General features: G+C 40.7%; 5 protein-coding genes across 8 annotated transcripts; 4 read left to right on the top strand and 1 right to left on the bottom strand.

The window, feature by feature from the left end:
- Positions 1–1,703: 1,703 nt before the first annotated feature.
- LOC124054517 lies at positions 1,704–4,908 on the top strand. 2 transcript variants are annotated; one of them, XM_046380617.1, is made up of 7 exons: positions 1,704–1,884; positions 2,241–2,350; positions 2,509–2,670; positions 2,828–3,172; positions 3,320–3,433; positions 3,552–3,586; positions 3,672–4,908. In XM_046380617.1, exons 3-7 carry the CDS (start codon positions 2,628–2,630, stop codon positions 3,786–3,788), a joined length of 654 nt encoding a protein of 217 aa, XP_046236573.1. In that variant the 5' UTR covers positions 1,704–1,884; positions 2,241–2,350; positions 2,509–2,627; the 3' UTR covers positions 3,789–4,908. The 2 variants fall into 2 exon arrangements, with proteins under 2 accessions (XP_046236573.1, XP_046236574.1); XM_046380618.1 differs by lacking the exon at positions 2,241–2,350 and having other exon boundaries at positions 1,866–1,884.
- A 2,764-nt stretch (positions 4,909–7,672) lies between these two features.
- Positions 7,673–10,670, top strand: LOC124054518. Its single transcript, XM_046380619.1, has 5 exons — positions 7,673–7,765; positions 7,861–8,205; positions 8,350–8,460; positions 8,580–8,614; positions 8,727–10,670. Exons 1-5 carry the CDS (start codon positions 7,726–7,728, stop codon positions 8,829–8,831), a joined length of 636 nt encoding a protein of 211 aa, XP_046236575.1. The 5' UTR covers positions 7,673–7,725; the 3' UTR covers positions 8,832–10,670.
- Positions 10,671–10,799: 129 nt separating this feature from the next.
- Positions 10,800–13,744, top strand: LOC124054513. The gene is made up of 5 exons (XM_046380611.1): positions 10,800–11,977; positions 12,084–12,425; positions 12,720–12,770; positions 12,874–12,981; positions 13,144–13,744. The coding sequence occupies exons 1-5, from the start codon at positions 11,932–11,934 to the stop codon at positions 13,296–13,298; spliced, it is 702 nt and encodes a 233-aa protein (XP_046236567.1). The 5' UTR covers positions 10,800–11,931; the 3' UTR covers positions 13,299–13,744.
- A 1,617-nt stretch (positions 13,745–15,361) lies between these two features.
- rbm4.3 (RNA binding motif protein 4.3) lies at positions 15,362–18,224 on the bottom strand. 2 transcript variants are annotated; one of them, XM_046380609.1, is made up of 4 exons: positions 18,001–18,224; positions 17,059–17,467; positions 16,302–16,949; positions 15,362–15,956 (listed from the first exon to the last, which is right to left on the bottom strand). In XM_046380609.1, the coding sequence occupies exons 2-3, from the start codon at positions 17,465–17,467 to the stop codon at positions 16,318–16,320; spliced, it is 1,041 nt and encodes a 346-aa protein (XP_046236565.1). In that variant the 5' UTR covers positions 18,001–18,224; the 3' UTR covers positions 15,362–15,956; positions 16,302–16,317. The 2 variants fall into 2 exon arrangements, with proteins under 2 accessions (XP_046236565.1, XP_046236566.1); XM_046380610.1 differs by lacking the exon at positions 18,001–18,224 and adding an exon at positions 17,935–17,995.
- An 813-nt stretch (positions 18,225–19,037) lies between these two features.
- On the top strand, positions 19,038–20,233 carry tifa (TRAF interacting protein with forkhead associated domain). 2 transcript variants are annotated; one of them, XM_046379985.1, is made up of 2 exons: positions 19,038–19,198; positions 19,314–20,233. In XM_046379985.1, the coding sequence occupies exon 2, from the start codon at positions 19,352–19,354 to the stop codon at positions 19,940–19,942; it is 591 nt and encodes a 196-aa protein (XP_046235941.1). In that variant the 5' UTR covers positions 19,038–19,198; positions 19,314–19,351; the 3' UTR covers positions 19,943–20,233. The 2 variants fall into 2 exon arrangements, with proteins under 2 accessions (XP_046235941.1, XP_046235942.1); XM_046379986.1 differs by having other exon boundaries at positions 19,049–19,198; positions 19,291–20,233.
- The last annotated feature ends 377 nt before the right edge of the window (positions 20,234–20,610 follow it).

Genomic DNA, 20,610 nt, shown 5'->3' with positions numbered 1-20,610 from the left:
ATTGAAACACACACATGCAACATGCAGTGAAATACACAGGAGCAGTGGGCTGCATCAAGCACCTGGGGAGCATATACTGGGGGGTGGGGACATTATCACTCCACCACACTCAATTTTTCCCCACTGGGGGAATCCACCACACTGAATCGAACCAGCGACCTTCCGATCACAATCACTTTGTCCAACCTCTAGGCCACGGCTGCCCCCCAATACACTTCAATATACTTATTTGCTCCTCAGCAGTTCAGTTGTGACTGTTTCTTGGTCATGTACAGTAACTTCCTGCAGTCTTGACCAGTCTATAAAGCTGGAAAGTCTGTCTCTTTCATTTTGTCTATAAAAATATGATTGGTTTTTGATGAAGCAGGAACCAGACAGAACATCTGACAGCAGTGTAGGAGTGAGTGACTACTGCATGAGGTATATGGGAAAAAAACAGCTGATGGAGACAAAGTACATAAAAAGTGGCACCTCATACTATAAACTTATACACACTCATACAACATTTGTGACATTAAATAACATTGTCCTGTCCTCCTTATAGGCGTTTTCCTTGCAACCATTTTTAGAATTAATACACTTTCAGCAGCCGGTTAAACAGAAGAAACACTCTGCCTCTTTACACAGTTCATTTACAAGCATTACAGTGGTGCAGTACGCACAATGATGAACTTTACCTCAGTGATACTTTACTCCTTACCTTCAATAAGTAAACTGACCAACTTTTTCTCAATACAACAATTGCTAGTTTTCCTTGTCAGATCATTTATTAGGCAGGCTGAATGTCCTCCTGCCAATACACAGCCTCTCCACCACCAAGACTCCTGCAATGCCTCCCTGTGGTAACACAAGGTAACTATATGGGACCTCTGTGCAGCATTGGGCCAAACAGGTATGTACATACAGGTGAGTTTAGGCTCATCAGACAAAGAAGACGACAACATTACGAGTTTCCACAAAGACAAAAAAAAAACATGCTCCCTCCCAACCAGATTAAAGGGATGACTGAGGGCAGAGAAAAGGAGAGAGAGCACGGGATATTCAATTGAATTTTTCTATGCAAACCTCAGTATTATTTTATTTGTACACAAGTATTCACATGAAAGAGCTCTTGTTGTTTTGTAAAGGAAAAAATGCAATACGTCTACATCTGAAGCCAAAAAAGACTTTGAGAGGCAGATGAACGGGGGAAAATGCAAAAATACAACATACGGCTTAGGATGGGAAAGATTACAGATATGTAAGTATATTCTGTATGAAAACTGCAAATTCCTTGTCAGCATGATGGTTTTGTTCCTGTTGAATTATCACTTTAGGAATAAATGTCGTGTTTGGTTTAAGGTTTCTGTCTCAGGTTCTGAGTGTCAGACTGTGGGGGTTGAACTTGATTATTGTAGAATTTACAAATTCAGTTTTAGAGTCCTCTGATGAAAGCTTTCCATCACTGCAGCATTTATGGTTTAGCTGCTTCAGTTAGCACCAGATAACATAGTTCATTCATTCATTTTCTATTCCACTTATCCATCAGGGTCGCAGGGAGCTGGAGCCTATCCCAGCTAACTACAGGAGAGAGGCGGGGTACTGGTACTGGCGATTGACTGGTCGCCAGTCAATCTCAGGGCTGATGCACAAAGACAGTCAACCACTCACACAGAAAGTCACACCTAGGGGCAATGTAAAGGACTGTGGGAGGAAGCTGGAGTACCCGGAGAAAACCCACACAGAGACAGGGAGAACTTGCAAAAGATGTCTGTTGCAAGGTGACACTTGCAAAATCTCACATGAAAGCATTTACTCTGTTGACTGCTTTATTACGGGTCACAGCAAAAGCAAGTGAAGAGCTACTGCTGCGCAAGCACCAATCCGATCACACTCAATGGCCAGGTAAGATTTCAGCTGCTATTATTGACACCATCAGTCACTGAGTGTACATTATATTCAGGCAAAGATCATACCAATATGCACTTTATGTGTTTTGAATGAACATCACAATGTTTTTTGTTGCTGTTGTTGGATAAGAATAAGAGTTTAGATTTACCGACTTTGAGATCTGAGCAAGAGATCAAATCACAAGTGAACAAATAAATTAATGTCTCATAAAATGGGATGATTATATAATTCATAGTTCCTACAGGTCCAGTCACAGTTCGTGATACGACTCTCTGAAGTGTCCTGAAGTGGAAAACACCCACACTCTGATTAATGGACCTGGATTCTTTGTCGTGTATTATCACTTACAGATCAGTGGCTCAATATAATGCAGGCAGCAACCTCTATGGAGTCATGTATGAATGCATAAGCCTTCTGTTCAAACATCTGATGGATCTGTAACAACACACGCCTGTATGAGGTATTTGAGAAAAGGACAGTTGATGGAGACAAAGTACATCAAAAATGACACCTCATACTAAAAAAATTTGTGAAAACTTTTGCTAAATCATTTCCTGTCAGACATTAAATAACCTTCTCCTTTTCTCGTTGTGGCTATTCGCTTGCAACCATTTTCAGCGCTCTGTCTGTCCCTTTGAGCAGCCGAATAACCAGAACATCACTCCGCCTCTTTACACTGAGACGCTCTCACTGGAGCACAGTTCATTTACAACCATTGCAGTGGTGCAGTACGCACAATGATGAACTTTACCTCGATGATGGCTTTACTCTCTACCTTCAGTAAGTAAACCTGCCGAGCTTTTCTCAGTACAACAATTGCTAGTTTTCCTTGTCATGAGCTGACATTTACATTCATTGTAATTCATTAACATCATTTATGCACATTGTTCATGGGTTCTGTTGAAATTAGGAATAAAAGTCATGTTGTTTGTTTCAGGCTGGATCTCTGCCTCAGTTTCTGAGTTTCACACTGTGGAGCTTCAGCCTGGCGAAGAAGCCACACTGATGTGCTCCAATTTTAGCAGAGTGGTCGCTCACATATTCTGGTTCAAACTTGACAACAGACCAAACATCAGCTGCATCTCCTCAATGGTGAGCGCTGAAGGCAATGTTTCTCTCTATGATGGATTTCAAAATGGAAACTTCAATATGACATCCAACATCACGACCATCTTTCTCATGATCAAACAAGTGGATTTCTCAGACTCTGGACTGTATTTTTGTGGAACTAAATCAGACAGCAGGCCAGTTATTGTCAGTGCAACACATTTAAAGGTTCAAGGTAAGATTGTTGTAAAGTTTTGTCTGTCGTTTGACTGGAAATAAACACCTATGTACTTTTTGTAGTTGCAATCAAAATAAGAACAGAACTTAACTCAAAACAGGCAGAACACTATCCAAAAGTTTCATTTAAGTTTCATCTCTCTAGTTGAAGAGCTTGATGGAACAACAGAGCCAACATATGTGATCCTGGGTGCTCTGATTGCTGTCCTTGTTATGGTCATCATGGGTCTGATTGTCAAAAACTCAAGACTTCAGACAGGTACTAATTGTTATTATTTAAGCTGCAAATGTAAAAGTTCAAGATGCAACATCTTGCTTTCCAAAAAGAATTAGTGTGAAACAATCAGCTCACCAGTTGTTTTGTTTCTTTCATTCAGCTCGTGAGCACAGACAGAATTCACAACAGAGTGAGGTAATCCGGTTTTCTATATCTTGTCCAAGTCATTTATCATTTCAAGTGACATGAGGTGACTGACAGTAAATATTTTGATTCACAGAATCTGGCCTCTGATGCTTTGACGTATGCAACGGTGAATTTCCACGGTAAAGCAAAAAGAAGACCTGCATCAGAGAACCCACCTGAGATAAATGTTGTGTATGCTGCCACCAGATGACTTAGGAAACATCTGGAACAGTAGAGTGGAGCTTGTGGAAATAAAATGAAAGTCTTAACATTTATTCATGCCAAGTGTCTAATATCTTGCTGAGGAGGCCCTGTATAAAAACCTCCTCTCTGATTGGAATTATACTATAATTATACTTCATCCAACACTGATTTTGTGCAATTAATTACATGAAGTCCTGAGTGCTTACAAATGATTTGATGATGACATTGTTATACCACTGTTTGGGTTTTGAAAATCTCTTTTTTTCCTTATTTTTCGTACTTGGGAGCAAAAGAATATGACTGATGCTTAAGGAAGTAGGAGCCAGAAAGGACGCTGATGACTGTTAAGTATTTCTGATGCTCATGATGAGAGTGAGATGGAAGTTTGCAGCAGTGAAAGACTGATTGAGGTTCACCTCACTTGTTTGACAGGAAGAGACAGCACAGTGTGGTCTGAACAAAACTGAAGTTAAAAAAACCACTGAGCCTCTTAACTCCAAGTTTTATGAGTGTTAATTATCTGTAATCTGTTGAGAGGCCAAAACAAGAAATGTTTAAATGAAATGTTTAAAATAATGCATGTCACCACACCCTTCAGCACAGGTCACACTTAACACGTCAGACTCCACCACCAGTTTATCTACACATGGTTCATTGGTGACTTTCTAACTGAAGCACAGTGAGCAGTTCCTCAGCCTCACATGAAACCATTTTCTCAGCTTCAGGCTGCACATTTTTAAGCCATGACACATCACAGTACAGCTACAGCGGTCGCACAGTCCAGCGTTCTCTATTGTAACATGTATTCTGTCTTTTTGATGGATCATAATGAGAGACACACAGTTAAAATAAAGACCTTACTGAAGAACAGCTTGCCATGCTGACAGTTGTTTGATGCCTTGGAAGCTGCAAAACTCCAGAGGATAAAGACAGAATGTTGAACATTACAATTTTTAAATATGCTGCCTGCAGAGAGACTTTGGACACAAGTGGAACTTCTACACTGAGTGGAAGTGATCTTCTGTATTTATGTTTAATGTTTAAGTACCAAGAAATACACAATGAGTTGTTCTCACACTGTAAGCAATAGCCACAAAACACAATAAACAGTCCTTGAATTGGTGGTACTTTTTGTATTTACCTCATTTGTGTTGTTCCTGACAGACATTTTGCAGTGCTTGAAGGCAACATGCTGCAGATGTAAACCAGACATAAAGTCTCATTACCTCCGTACCGTATCACTGCAGTTTGGTAAATGTTTGAATTCAACAGAGCCTGTGGCATGGTTTCATAATTGCAATGGCACATCTAAATGTACATGACCACTGTTGCACTGTAGTGACAAACAACTCAGACTGTATCAGCACACACATCAAAGATGTTTCATCATGACCTCTACTCTCCTGAAAGCGTGAGAAGGTAGTGAATGACACTTGTACAGCCTTGCATGAAACCTCTCACTCTACAGTGTGGATGTGCCTGTGACAGCTGAACTGGAGCAGGTGGAGTTACAATCTGTCTCCACTGTGTCATGTACTCAGTCTTTACAGTTAAAATGTTGCACTCGGCTTCAGACTGCTCATCAGCTGGATTTTATTTTGGCCAGCCTTTGTATAGGGTTTGGTCCACAGAACATGAAGCCAACATGTTGATCCAGACAAGCTTATACTGAGAATGGAGCAGACAACATACACTGATCAGCCTGACAGGTGATCTGACAGGTGACATGAATAAAATTAATTTTTGGGCTTACAATGCAATATTCTGCAGCTGAACCTTGGGTTCTGGCAATTATAGATGTAACACACAACATCTACCCAAATATTGCAGACCAGCTCACCCCAATCTCATACCAACCTCATCCCCATTCTCTGGAATACAACAGAACTAGATAGCAAACTATGCTTGCTAATGTTAACCCAGGAAGAACACCATTACATCCATGAGATGTACATGTCCCTCTGTGTGGTGAAGGATGGTTTCTGGAAAGAAAGATTGCTGTGGAGTTTATTATCTTTTTTCCAATTTGGCATTTTGAGTGCCTTTGCGTTCCATTCAAGATAAGGCATACTTCCCTTCAGCTGATGTTTCCAAAACTCTGCAAATAACATCACAGGAAGACAGAGTTTGATTTTGTGGTTTACTGTCCCTGTCACTGAACACTGTGTCTGTGTAAACTTCATAAGCTACTCTATGATACACAAATGTGTGGCTATATACAGTGCATCCGGAAAGTATTCACACCGCTTTTTCCACATTTTGTTATGTTACTCTCTCTTTCCAGGGTGAATGGGGAGCGTCAGTGCACAGCCATTTTCAGATCTCTCCAGAGACGCTCAATAGGGTTCAAGTCTGGGCTCTGGCTGGGCCACTCAAGGACATTCACAGAGTTGTCCTGAAGCCACTCCTTTGTGATGTTGGCTGTATGCTTAGGCTCGTTGTCCTGTTGGAAGATAAACCTTCACCCCAGTCTGAGGTCCAGCGCACTCTGGAGCAAGTTGCCAGCAAGGATGTCTCTGTACATTGCTGCAGTCATCTTTCCCTCAACCCTTACTAGTGTCCCAGTTCCTGCTGCTGCAAAACATCCCCATAGCATGATGCCACCACCACCATGCTTCACAGTAGGAACAGTATTGGCCAGGTGATGAGCAGTGCCTGGTTTCCTCCAAACATGATGCTTGTCATTCATGCCACATAGTTCAATTTTTGTTTCAACAGTCAAGAGAATTTTGTTTTTCGTGGTCTGAGAGTCCTTCGGGTGCCTTTTGGCAAATGCCACACGGGCTTTCATGTGCATTTTACTGAGGAGTGGCTTCCGTCTGGCCACTATACCATACAGGCCTGAGTGCTACAGAAATGGTTGTCCTTCTTAAGGGTTCCCCCTTCTCCACAGAGCAACACTGGAGCTCTATCAGAGCGATCATTGGATTCTTGGTCACCTGCCTGACTAAGGCCCTTCTATCCTGATCATTCAGTTTATTTGGGCAACCAGCCCTAGGTAGAGTCCTGGTGGTTCCCAACTTCCTCCACTTACAGATTATGGAGGCCACTGTGCTCTTTGAGATCTTTAATGCAGCAGAAATCTTTCTGTACCCTTCCCCAGATCTGTGCCTCAACACAATCCCGTCTCTGAGGTCTACAGACAATTCCTTTGACTTCATGGCTTGGCTTGTGCTCTGACATGCACTGTCAACTGTGAGGGCTTATATAGACAGGTGTGTCCAACTCACTCCCAATCAACTGAATTTACCACAGGTGGACTCAACTCAAGTTGCAGAAACCTCTGAAGGATGATCAGTGGAAACAGGAGGCACCTGAGCTCAGTTTTGAGTGTCATGGCAAAGGGTTTGAATACTTGTGTATTGTACACAGTATTGTACATGTTACGTTTATTGTTTTTCATTTTTAATAAATTTGCTAAAAATTCAAACAAACTTGTTTCACTTTGCCATTATGAGGTATTTTGTGTTGAATTATGAGGGAGAAAATAAATTAATTTTAACTCTGTAAAGCCCAAACCATTAAATAATTGACAGAAAATTCCAATTCTTTGAACTTGGAGCATTTATTGGTCCCTCTGAACAAACAAACAAACAAAATTTCAAATATCATATATGTGCATTGCATGTATCTGATTGTATACATCAGGTTTTTCTCGGAAAAAAAAATATTACACTACTCATGTGGAGGGCTGAAAAACTCATGTATCAAATATGATACGTTTGGCGTTATAGGGTTAGTCCATTTTGGAATGAGACTGTAACATAACAAAATGTGGAAAAAGCAAATACTTTCCAGATGCACTGTAGAGTATTTATATATAGAGGGAGTGTGTGCCTATATGTGTGTGTGCGCACACATATGCACACACTCCACTTCCGCCTCTTCTAACCCCCTGAGAGGAGGTCAGTGTTGTAAAGCATCATTATGGTAATACTATCAAAATGAGGAACCTGATTATAGCTTTACTTCTCTGCAGCCTCAGTAAGTACTTGTATCTAATTATTGCACTACTTACAAGGAATAAAATCATATTACTGAATTAATTAGGTGTTTAATTGCTCTGCTGTTTGCTTCAGGCTGGATCTCTGTTTCCGATTCTGAGTCTAAGATTGTGAAGGTTCAGTCGGGTGAAGAAGTCACATTGCTGTGCTCCAACTTCTCCAGTGCTCCCACTCAAATGCTCTGGTTTACGCTGGTCAACAGATCCCAGCCCCAGTGTGTGTCCTTTATGTTCACAGCTTTGGAACATGCTTCATTCTGTGGAGGATTTGAAAATGGAAAATTTGAAATGAGATCCAACCTCTCTACTCTCTTTCTCAAAATCAAACAAGTGGATTTATTTGACTCTGGCCTGTATTTTTGTGGATATTATTTAGGAGGACACCCAGTTATAATAAGCACAACATATCTTGAGGTTCAAGGTAAGACTGTTTAAGTGTGCCTTTCGAATTATTCTTCCTGCCTCACATAAAAAATTGTATTTTTGCTAGTCATTTGTTTCCATTTAAATATAAATCAGATCCCACGCATCTACAGGTAAAATGATTTATTGATCTTTCTTATAGAAGTGTTTGATGGAATAACACAGTTGATGAGTGTGATCCTGGGCAGTGTGGTTATTTTCCTCGGTACGATTGTCATTTGTCTGACTGTTAAAATCAAGAAGCTTCAGAAAGGTAATTAGATTTTATCATGTTTTCACATCCTTTTTGAAGTTCCACCTATATGCTAAAACTTCTTATTCAATAAAATGCATCAAGAGCAGCACACCAGATGTACTGTTTCTGTCTTTTAGCTCATGCTGAAGAACAAAATCAACAGCAAGCAGAGGTGAAGTTTATTACATGTCATTTTTAAATGTTTGTATGCTCCGCTTTAAGTCTTGGTCTTTTTACACACTCAGCTATGTGAGATGGGTAACTGGAAATTCTTTTATCCACAGGATGAGCTGAACTATGCAACTGTGTCTTTTCATCCAAAACCAAAAAGAAACTGCAGGCCTGCATCTGAAGGACAGGAGGATGTCTGTGCTATTAACTGCAGCTGAAAGAGGAACATCACGTTTTAGGTTTTGTTTTATTGATAGACCTGTGTGCAGGTTTCTATCACGTTGTCAAAAACTCTTACTTTGTCACAGAGACATTCAGAATGCCATCTTGTCATTTCTTTATTTTTTCCTTTGTTTCGCCCGCCTTTAATCTGAGACCACATAAACTTGATTTGGGGGTTTGGCAAAAGAAACCAGTAAAAACACTGACGACTGTCTAGATTCTCTTACAGATACAGTTAGATGGAAGTCTGCAACAGTGCAGTTTCAGAATCAGCTGTTGTGTCAACTGTTAAACATACATCTGAAAGAAATAGTCATGACCAGGGTATAAAAGCGGACAAGAAGATCAGCAACACATCACTTGTTTAACAGGAAGAGATAGCGTGGTGTGGTTTGAACCCAGATGAGGTTTACTCTCATCTTTCATGCAGGCAAAAAGATGAGCCTCACATGCAGAAGCTTTTGAATTATAGCAATGGTACGAGTCTACCTGCATCACAAAAGAGGTGTCAACCTCTAAAACTTGTGAAAAAAAATTGCTGCAGCCGCATATGAAACCACTCACTCTACAGGCTGTACATACCGATCCCATCTAAACAACAGCAGGTGCACCTCCTCTGTCTCCACCATGAAAGGTGTCTGCAGCTAAATGACACACACTCTTGTTCATCTTGGTTAGCAAAACAAAACAGAAACATAAAAAACTGGACCTTTGCAAATTTTATATATAAATACATTCAAATTAAATGTGTCACACACATCTTTGTCAGATGGTTTTTATTGATGCAACCCCTCACCAAGCCAGCCCCAAAGTGGAACAGTGACTCTTGTTGTTTGATGGAATTGGACAGAACGTGTAGTGTTTGTAATAATTGAAGAAGCTCATGAGAGATGAACTGTCATTGTGCAGGTAGCTTTTGGTCAACTGTGAGAAGTTAGTTATGCTGTCTGCCTGACAGACTCAGGAAGTAAATGGAACTGCAGCTAAAAGTGGAACTGATTCTTCATCATGTTTACCTGCTGTGGTGCTTCGTGTAGGAGGGTGCAAGGAAGTAAAATCACTTCCAACCTGTACTACGAGATTGTATCTGCCTAAAATAAAGCCTCAAACCACAGGAAGACTCAAAGTCACATGATATATTCCCCAAGAACCAGTCACAAAATCAGTACATTTTGGCAACAGAAGCAACTGTTCAAAGAGAATCTGATGGTTTTTATATTGATATGTTGATGTAGTTTTATGTGTCAGTTACCATCACTTTGGGGAAAAGAAAAAGGCAGTACAATATGTTATGTGTCACCTTCTCCTTTATTTTTCATTCTCTCTCTCTCTCTCTCTCTCTCTGCTCTCTGTGTGTCATGCAGTCAGTAATAACACTGATGACTATCCAGAGTCTCTTAGGTCTGCAGCAGTGAATGTGTGAGCAACGTTCACCTGATTGACAGGAGAAGACTGAGTTGCCTCACTGCTGATTTGAAAATCATGAGGTCCAAAGTACTGGCTGACTCTTTAATCAAGAAAAGAAAATCAGCCTCTACGTTTTACAGATGTTTTTGAAAATCATAGACTTGACAGACATGTGTTATTACCTGCTGTTAACACACTCAGCCTGCAGTGGGGTGCTCTGTCAGTTTCTGCCCTCTGTGCCTTTTTTTCCTCTGTGACCAACAGCACTGCCTCTATCAGCATACAATAAAGTTTCAACCACAGGAAAAATGGCTATAAGCTGCTGTTTTCTCATAAGTGTGACTTTCACAATGTAAGGAACAACATCAACAACCTAATGTGTGCACAAGTGTGAAAATAAGCTCACTTTTGTATTCAGCTACTGTTAACTTGTGATCTTCAGCACAGCAGCATGTTTTTTAATGCAGCTGTATATTCTACTTCCCTTAGTCTATTTTTGGAGCTAAAGCTAACCACTGCTTACCATTTGTACCTGCCCTCATCACTGTAGCCACCAGCTTCTTCACCCACCTACAACAGTATCAGAACAACTTGTTTACTGTAGTCATTTTAACTCTTTAAACTGCTTTCCTTGATTTTAGCCACTTAAGGGCAGTGGGAAATTTCCCCAAACAGAGACGTACACGATGCAGACAAAAGTATCCAAAACCTCTTTATGGGATTGTTTTTCAGGGATCAGACTCGTCCCCTTAATTCCAGTGAAGGGAAATCTTAATATTTCAACAGACCAAGACATTATGGACAATGCTATTCTTCCAATTTTGCAGCAACCGTTTGGGGAAGGCCCTTTTCTATTCAAGTATGGCTGTGCTCCAGTGCACCAAGCAAAGTCCATAAAGACATGGTTGGATGAGTCTGGTGTGGAAGAACTTGACTGGCCCACATCAGTGCCTCACCTCGCTATTGCTTTACTGCATGAATGGGCAAAAAGTTCCACAGAAACACTCCACAGTCTTGTGGAAAGCCTTTCCAGAAGAGAGGAAGCTGTTATAGCTGCAAAGCTGTCTATGCATTCATAGACATTAAAGTACTTGTTGATGTAATGGTCGGGTGTCCCAATACCTTTGTCTATATAATGTGTTATCACCTTAAAAATTGATGTAGCTAATATGTGAGCAAACAATTTAAACATCCAGTCCACCAGGGGCACTAACTTGCTTTTGACCCAGTGAGTATGGAGGAAATCTGCAGTTCATTAGCTGCTACCTGCTTCACTGTGTTCACCTGTAACTTTCTAACTTTGCCTCTTTTAAAGTTCCAATTGCATACTTTGAAAGCAACAACTATATGGTAACTTCAGGGTAAAGCCAGATTCCAATGCTGTGCGGTGTCTTCTCTGAGTAATATGTAGACATGAATTAAAATTTTGAAAGTATAAAAGTTAGATTAGATTCCAGCTAATTCTGAAATATTAAGTGGTTCAATTTTCAAACAGGACATGCTGAAGAATATGTCCACCTTTGTGTTTTACGGGAACCTTCGTAAATCACTCTTTGAGTCTATGATGTAGCATTGACACTCGTTAGAAAGCAATGCAAGAGGGCAGTTTGAACCTGAACCCGCCTCTTTGCAACTGTACAAAAGCTCAGTAATACCAAGTGTCATCGCAGTGAGACGACCATACACACAATGATAAACTTAACTTTGTTCTCAGCTTTACTTCTCTGCAGCCTCAGTAAGTACTGGTATTGAACCATTAAAGCAGCAGTGGGATCATTTTATTATTTAGAGGTATTGTTGCAGGTTTAGAAATCTCTTGTTGTCTCTGCTGTGTGTTTCAGGTTGGCTCTCTGGCTCTGGCTCTGAGTCTCAGACCGTGGAGGTTCAGCCCGGTGAAGAAGTCACATTAACGTGCTCTAACATTTCCACAGTTCAGACTCAAACATTCTGGTCCAGAGTCATTAAAGCTAGCAAGATAAGCTGTATCTCTTCTACATTTGGGACTGATAATGAAATTTTATTCTGTGATGGAAATGAAAATGGAAAATTTGAAATGACCTCCAACGTGTCCACTGTTTCTCTTAAAATCAAAAGAGTGAATTTATCTGACTCTGGGATGTATTTCTGTGGATTTTACATCAATAGACACACAATGATGAATGAAATACATTTAAAAGTTCAAGGTAAGACTTTTATTCTTTATTTTAGTGTCAATTCTCCTATTGTGTACTTTATGATATGTAGGTACACTGTATACAGCTGTTTGATTTTTGTCAAACTAGGACAATGATAGACTTGTTTTTTTTAAAGAATCACTGTATTAATCTTATTTCAGTAAAGGTAATGACAAATGTCATGGTGATGTTGGCAAATGAGAAAGCATGATACTCCTATTTGCTTAAATTTCAATACAGTTAAGTTTTCACTGACGCAGGAAAAGAAAATTAACATGAATTTAATCTCATATTTCATTGAAGGGGATGATTCCCCTGATGATTCTCATGATGATGTCGATGGAAAATCTGAAAGTAAGATTCTTTAATTGAACAGCTCGATTACGCAAAATGTAAAGCATTTATATGGACTCAGTTTTGAACATTTTAATGTATTGGTTAACTATCTTTCTTATAGAACAGTGCAGTGGAATAACTAGTCTGACTGTGGTCCTGGGCGGACTCACTGGCTCCCTCATATTGGTCATCATCGGGCTGGTGGTTAAAATCAGAAAACTTCCAACAGGTACTTTTGAGAGCTACCGAATCCGTCTTTGGTTTTGTTCACTCATCCTCTTCAAAGTGATGCCAATAATGAGGGTCTAATTCCAAATGTCAGCTTTTGCCAAAATGTAATTAACACGATATTGAACTGAACATTTGACATTTCTCTTGGTCATATACACAGTTGAAAAAGAAGAACGCAGTCCACAAAAGCAGAATCTTTGTTCAGATGACCTGAACTATGCCGCGCTGCATATCCATCCGAATCCGAAGAGAAGCTGCAGGCCTGCATCAGACAAAGAGCTGGAGATAAATGTTGTGTATGCTGCCACCAGATAGACTCAGGAAGCAACTGGAACTGCAATTCTAAGTGGAACTGCTTCTTTATCATATAAACCTTTTAATGTGCCAAATTCAATATCTTTTCTCTCTTTTTTACACTGAGTTTCACTTTGCATGTGCTTCTTTATTTTCTTATATCTGTCACATAAGCCCTGGCCTATTTTGTCGGATGGAGGTGGAGTCAGTGGTGGGCTAAGGGGCTGTCCAGGTTCTCAGACAGACAGACGACTTTCAGATGTTGGTCTGCAACACTGGAGGAGTGGGGTTTTCATTATTCTCTGACAGGAAGCACAGTGTGGTCTGAATACATATGATATGTGGTTGTGTGCAGTAGGAGGTCTGCATAAATACTGATATCTTGCTTGGTATTTTCCATTGTGGTGATAAACAGTGCTGCCAGTAACAGCTCAGTTTTTAACTTTCAACTTCCCTTGATAAATATTGTTTATGCTGAGATATATATATATATATATATATATATATATATATATATATATATATCCAATCCTTAATCTAGTTTCTTAATTAATCATGCATGTGAAACTGCAACTAAACTCAAGTGATGAATGTGAACATTCATGAAAGTAAATGTGCAATTTCTGGTTGAAATTAATGCACCCTTACAACACAATGAGAAACTGGGGCAGTTGAAAGAGCTAAAAATTGATATTTTTACTTGTTCAGTTCAATTTATTTATTTCAATATTTTCAATAAATAAGATTTAGAGATTTCTGTATTTTATTTTGACAAAGTTATTGCTCCATATGTGAGAAACTGATGTTTAAATACATTTTTTTCACACTTTTCACATTTCTTTTTTTTTTTCTGGAGACAAAATATTTGGCCAGTCTCTTTACAGTACTGGCAGTGGGCAGTTTCTGAGAGTAGTTAGTTGTTTCTGAGAGTACAGAGTGGTGGACTTGAATCTGGGCTGCTCAGATGTCATTTTTTCCATCTACGTTTTAAGAATTGTAAATAAATACTGCCAGTAGGTGCAACATTAAAAACAAAAAGACCAGCAGAGGTTTTAAGATTCACTCCACACATGTATAAAGACATACACATGCATCTGAAATTTAACTGCTGGATACTAAAGGATTTCTCCTACTTCACTGTAAAGCCCTGGACTTCAGGCTTCAACTTTCCACATCATATTCACATATGTATCATGAATACTGGGTCAGGATTGGTCTGCAAAACCATACGTGGAGTCAGAAATAAAACAAAATAAATCATGTTTGACTGGAGGTTGACTTCAAATACTTTATTCATGCAGGTCATTCACAAAATGGCAACACAAAGCAAACTACTGTAAATCTCTCATGTCAATCAGAATTCTGTGTAAAATCAGTTACCATAGCAATTTCATATTGTTAATGGAATTCATCTTGAACAGTGGCTTAAAAAAATCTGCAAGACGTATAGAATTTACATCTAGTCAAAAATCTTTACTCTTGCCCAGCTTTAACATGAATGCTTCTCTTAAATTCCAATACAACCACAGTCTTCAAATCCTGTTTAACACCATAGTCAATACTCAGTTCACTTGGGGTGCCTGAAAAAAGGACTGTCAACTGTACATGCTGTCTACATCATTATCATTGCTTCAGTATTAGTGTTAAAGCCCTTGACTTACCTGTTGACTCAGAAGGTTTCCAGCAGCCTTTGATGTCATCTCCCCCAGACTCAAGGTAACCTTATCTCAGTTATGGAATCTCACCTGGCTGAGTTTGCCTGGAGTGTATTACGTCCTTCTTAAGCTCTAATGTGAACAGCTGGCGTTGAAGGGGACACGCTACAAGGTGAATGGCACTAATGAATACTTAAAGGTGTAGCAGTTCAGACAAGACCAGAGGGGAGACATTCCTTTAATCGTCGAGACGATTTTAAGTTTGTTATGCGTGAGTTCAGTTATGAACGGAGAGTTTTACATATGAGTTGACTGTTTTTTTTTGTTTGTTTGGTTTTTTTGCGGGGGGAGGGGGGTCCCGAAAGATCCTGTCAGAGTGTTCGAATTAATTCAAGCGATTACACTGATGAGGTACTTTAGCGCTGGTGATGATTTTGAGAGTGTATTTATTAAAAACAAGTTCAACAATGTAAATTTACATGTGGACGCTTCACGGTAACTGTCCTATTAACAGTTGCTTTCTACAGTTGTCAAATTCATATGTCAATATGCTTCAATTTTCACAGCTACGCCACATGGAGGTTTGGTTTTCGATGGAAAAGCTTAACTGATGGAACCAACGTGCAGATTAGATTTAATACCAAACATGATTCAAATCAGTTAAATCTACAGTCACAAGTAGCGCCTAAAAACTGCTGCTGTTATGCAGTTTGCCAAGGTCACACACAACATCAGAGCACTAATTATTCAAACGTATTCAAGAGTACAAATTAAAAAAAAAAACGCCTAACTCAAGACGTCAAGCATTAAAAATACTACAGCACAATAACCAACTAAAACAATCTGGGGGAAAAAAATACGAGTGTAAAAATTGTCCCAAAATAATGGAAACATAAACAGACGTCGGCAATTCACGTCCTCCTGTGAGCGTCGCAGGGCAACGAAACGCGCTCAGCCAGACAGGAAAGGGATAGCGTCACGTGCATCAGGAGGCAGCGAGCGGCGACGCAGTCGGACGACGATCCTGAAAAAAGAGCAAATGACACAAATGAACTGTCTGCAACTCTTGGTACAAAGCACGTTGTTCCATCCCACTGATCTACATGTTGACTTTTTTTTCCGAGTTGTGAATCTCGAGTCCGGTTCTTTAGTCAGAGATCCCAGGGTGAACAGTCTGTCGGATAATGCCACATATTTAAATCATAGTAGGTGCAATCCAAGTCAGCACACAGACGTACTTTACCAACGAATTCACAAATTTGAGTGGCACTTCCTAAAGCGTACAGGACAAGCTGCCTCTGCCTTTATAGGGACGAATGGTAATTTTAGAAAAGATATGAACATCAGTCTACCTCAGACCTATTCTCACCTTCACAGGGCCTTGCTTAATAAGCATAGCGTGCAGGCGGCGGCGGAGGCAGCCGGTCTGTGTAGGGGTCCCTGGCCCTTGGAACTCCGTAAGCCGGGACCCGGGGAACCGGGGAGAGACGGGAGCGCTCGTAGGAATAGCCATTATTGGCTGGGGGCATTGGCGTGCTAGGCGCTCTCCTGAGGGGACTGCGATCTCGGGCGTAGTACGAGGACGGAGGAGGTGGGAGGGGCCGACGCTCATATGGGTCAAGCGACGAGGTCATAAGACGGTCTCGGACGACGGCTGAGGGGGGAGGGGGAGGAGGAGGAGCACCAGGACGCTGGTCCTCGTAGGAGGCGATGCCATACGGACGGGCTCTGTATTTTTCATAGTAATCTACCACACCATATCTGTCCCTGTCACCATCATAGGGTCGATCGGGATAAACAGCTCGTCTAGGGGGAGGGGGTGGCAGAGGAGGGGCAGGGTAACCTGGGGGTATATGGCTTAGGCGGCCTCTCATGTAGCTGGGTGGGGGAGGTTCGTGCCTATCTCCAGGATAGCGAGGGGGCCAATAGCCACCTCGGTCTGGGGGAGGAGGAGGGTAGTCATCCCGTTCGTCATGTCTGGGACGGCTCTTAGAAATCTGGACATGGATGCGTTTGCCTAAATACAAAATAAAATATGGATAAAGAAAATAGAAAATTAAATTGTTATTTCTAAAAGATCTGTCACAATTTCAACCCTACTTTGCTTCAATTTGGCCCTTTCTCACCTTGAAACTCAGTGTTGTCCAATCCCTTGATGGCATCCATGGCCTCGTCAGAATTAGACATGTGCACAAAAGCAAAATTCTTGACAACAGCACACTCTGTGACTGTACCATACTCTTCAAAGAGAGCACGGAGCTCATCATCAGACCCCTTTTCTACATTAGCTACATGTAGTTTGACCGAGCCCTGGTTCTTCCCATGGCTGGCCTCAACGTTGATCGGAGTGCCATGGAGCTTGTAGAGGTGCAGACTCTTAATAGCTTTGGTGGCAGCCTTGCGGTCATCCATGTGAACAAAGGCGTAGTTCTTGATAATGGCACATTCTGTGACTGTGCCATACTGTGTAAAGAGTGCCTTGATTTCATCCTGGTCTGCCTCTCGGGGCAGGTTTCCCACAAAAATCTTCACCATCTGTTTCAGGACAAATTAGAAATGTAAGGAACACGTAGGAACGAGGAGACAAAACGTTTAAATAAAATCTAAACCGCGGCTCTCCTATTCAGTCTTAGCACCATAACATGACGTGAGCCATAACCTTTTTTTTATACTCTAGTCCCAGCTGCGAATTTAACGGGATACGTTCAGTGTAAAATGGCCGACGGCCAACTAACGCAGAAAAATTAACTGGCCGCAATATAATAACTTTGAGTTAACGACCTTATTTTAACATTAAAACGTTCTAATCGTGGCAGCTGCTATAAGGTCTGGATGATTATAGAAGCTTAAACACAGTCCCAGATGTTGGTTTTGCAAATTTACGGGTGCAGGCTGTTAGCTACGGTTAGCGTGCTAATCACAATACGATATTAAACAAAGCGCTGCTGCTCATATTGAGCACACAAGGAAAACACGTCGTCAGTACTCAAAGGTTAACAGACCGTTAAGGAATTTAAACTACTGTGGACTGTTGGTATCCATACAACGGGGTGTGCGTTTTCATTTACCTTACTAACGTGCGGCCTTTGAAAGGAATTCAAACCCTCTTCCACAGCTTTCCCTTTGCCAACTTCCGTTTGGTTTTCGCCTGCGCTTTTCCCTTCTTCTTCGTCTGCGTTCCACGATCACAACCATACTGACATCCACAGTCCGGGAGGGAAGGTGAACGGTCGGCTATCGTGTCCCAAACCGCCTTCCAGCACGTACGAGTATTAGTAGTCTGTTTATTAACGAATAATGATATACATACACATATATATCTATATATATATAGATATATATATATATATATATATAGATATAGTTATTTTTTCCACTGCGTTTGCACGTACTTACACAGAACATGTATGGCTCATAATAGATCACCCCCAGTTAACAGTTTAATTTAGATACTGCTGGGTCATGTGGGTGATGTGAAACCACGCAGTGGGTTCCTTTCTGTTTCAAGTTGCATCATCGGGGAATTTTAGTTGTTGCATTGTTACGTTCAGGTGCTCATCTTAAAATCGTAAAGTTCAGAACAGGAATCGATTTAAGAAATATTGCATCAGAAAAGTATAAACAAATGACGTTTTTGACATGTTTGACATATTTTTTGTTATTGAATAATTGTTTGGTTATTTATTATATATAAAACACAAATATATTCAGTTGCGAATCTTCATATCTGTGTGAACCAGTGAATGGTTGACATGCAGCTTGAGAAAACAGTAATCAAAACAGATGTTGATCAGTTCTCTGTTAATAAAGAATGAATTGCTTCAGCACTGAGCCAATTACCTGGCATAGAGTAAATTCTTCAAATTATTCATTGGTCAAAATATTTGTAAATTTAGCTGATAGTCGTCTGAACTTGTATGTGTGAAAGTATGAAAGTAAAGTGAAAAAAGTAGTGAAAAAACAGATGACAATTTTATTTCTTCACAGAATTCACCTAGAATCTAGACCCCCCGACCCCCTCTTTCTGTTCACTACTGTGTTCCCAATCTACAATCGTGGTTTGTACGAAGTTACACTTGAAAGCAGCTTTACATTACTGGGTCTTGTGAGAGTGACGACATTCACAAGAGGCGAAGACAACAACTTGCACAGAGAAATCAGTAGACTTCCAGTTTTCACTCTCAGTAGCAGCCGTACGACTTAGTTCCCTCAAAGTTTACGCTTGTGCAGAAGGAGAAAAAGCAAGTTAAAAACTTCAAAATACGGGTAAGACACAGACATTTAACAGGCGGAATTAATGAATGACTTCACTTTATCGTTTACCTGTGAACGACCCCATCTCGCTGGATTTGTAACAGGGCTGTTTGTTTCATCCCTGAAGGCCAACAGCTCATCCTCTTTGGAACAAGCTTTTGCTTCATGATGAGTGTGTCCCAGACAATAGAGACGGAGGAAGATATCCTGACTTGTCTCCACATCAAGCTTTACCATCCCCAGCAGAGCTGTAAGGGACTTTATGGATTGCTTCCCGTGGGGTACAGGAGAAAACATTTTGCAGATGACCCTCTCAGGCTGGGACGCGATGCTCAAGCCTGCACCTTCGCCCTGGTCGATGCGCGGGTGTCACGCAAACAGTTGGCCCTCCATGCCTACCGAACACCCCAGAGCCCGGACATGCTGTTCACCATACAGAACTTGAGCCAGAGGGGTCGACTGTCAGTAAACAGCTCAGCACTGGATTACCTGGAAAGAATGGACCTCCCAGACAAGGCCCTGATCCGGTTCGGAGAGTATGAGATGCTGATCGTCCGAGAGTCTGGCGAGGCCAAGGGCAGCTTCGAGGTGGAGTTTGAGGTGCTGGCAGTGCCTCCGTCCAGAGAGACGTGCATGTGTGTGACCAGTGTGACACCTGTCATGGACACAGGCTCAAGTATGTTGAGAAGTTTCCCAGCTGAAATCACAGCACACGGGCCCCTAGAGACTGATGAGACTCTCATGTGTCATTCATGATGAAACACTCCTGCTGTGTTAGATGCTGTGACTTTTTACTTTATTAACTTTACAACTTGTATTACGGTGTAGTTGTTACATTTGAGTTCAAGTAGGCTTAGATAAGATACCTCTTTGTAATGTGAAATGATAGTATTATTTTGCACCCCATGTCTATTACTCTATGTGTACATATTAAAATGCTGTCATCTTACTAACGCCCACTTTTAGTTCTAATGCTATAAAGAATCACAGCTATTTGTTCCTAAATTTTCAATCTGTGCACATTAAAGCATTTGTTTTGTTAACATCTTTTTGGAAATGTTGTTAATTGCCGTGTACCAGCCATAGACTGACAACCAATCCTGGCAAAGTCTCTTTCTCATTTCTGACATTTTTTATAGCACATTTGTCCGAACAGAAAACAGAATGGCTGAACAGGTTTCATTTCACAAACAGGTTTTTCCAGATTTGCTTCAGATAAATTCGATATTTTTTCTACTTAAGTGCAGATAATGGCAGTAAACCAAGGCAGAAAACAGAGACAAAATACACACCTCTCTTCTTAGTGTTGCATTCATGGAGGCTAGTGCAGTTTCACTCTGTGGTGGAAGGCATATTCAAGTGTTCCTTTGCAGCAAGTAAATCAATACATCACTTAATCGCTCCATTACAAGCAAAATTTCCCA

Source organism: Scatophagus argus, chromosome 23 (assembly GCF_020382885.2).
Source record: "Scatophagus argus isolate fScaArg1 chromosome 23, fScaArg1.pri, whole genome shotgun sequence".
NCBI classification, from domain to species: Eukaryota; Metazoa; Chordata; class Actinopteri; family Scatophagidae; genus Scatophagus; species Scatophagus argus.
This window is presented reverse-complemented; position numbering and strand designations above follow the sequence as displayed.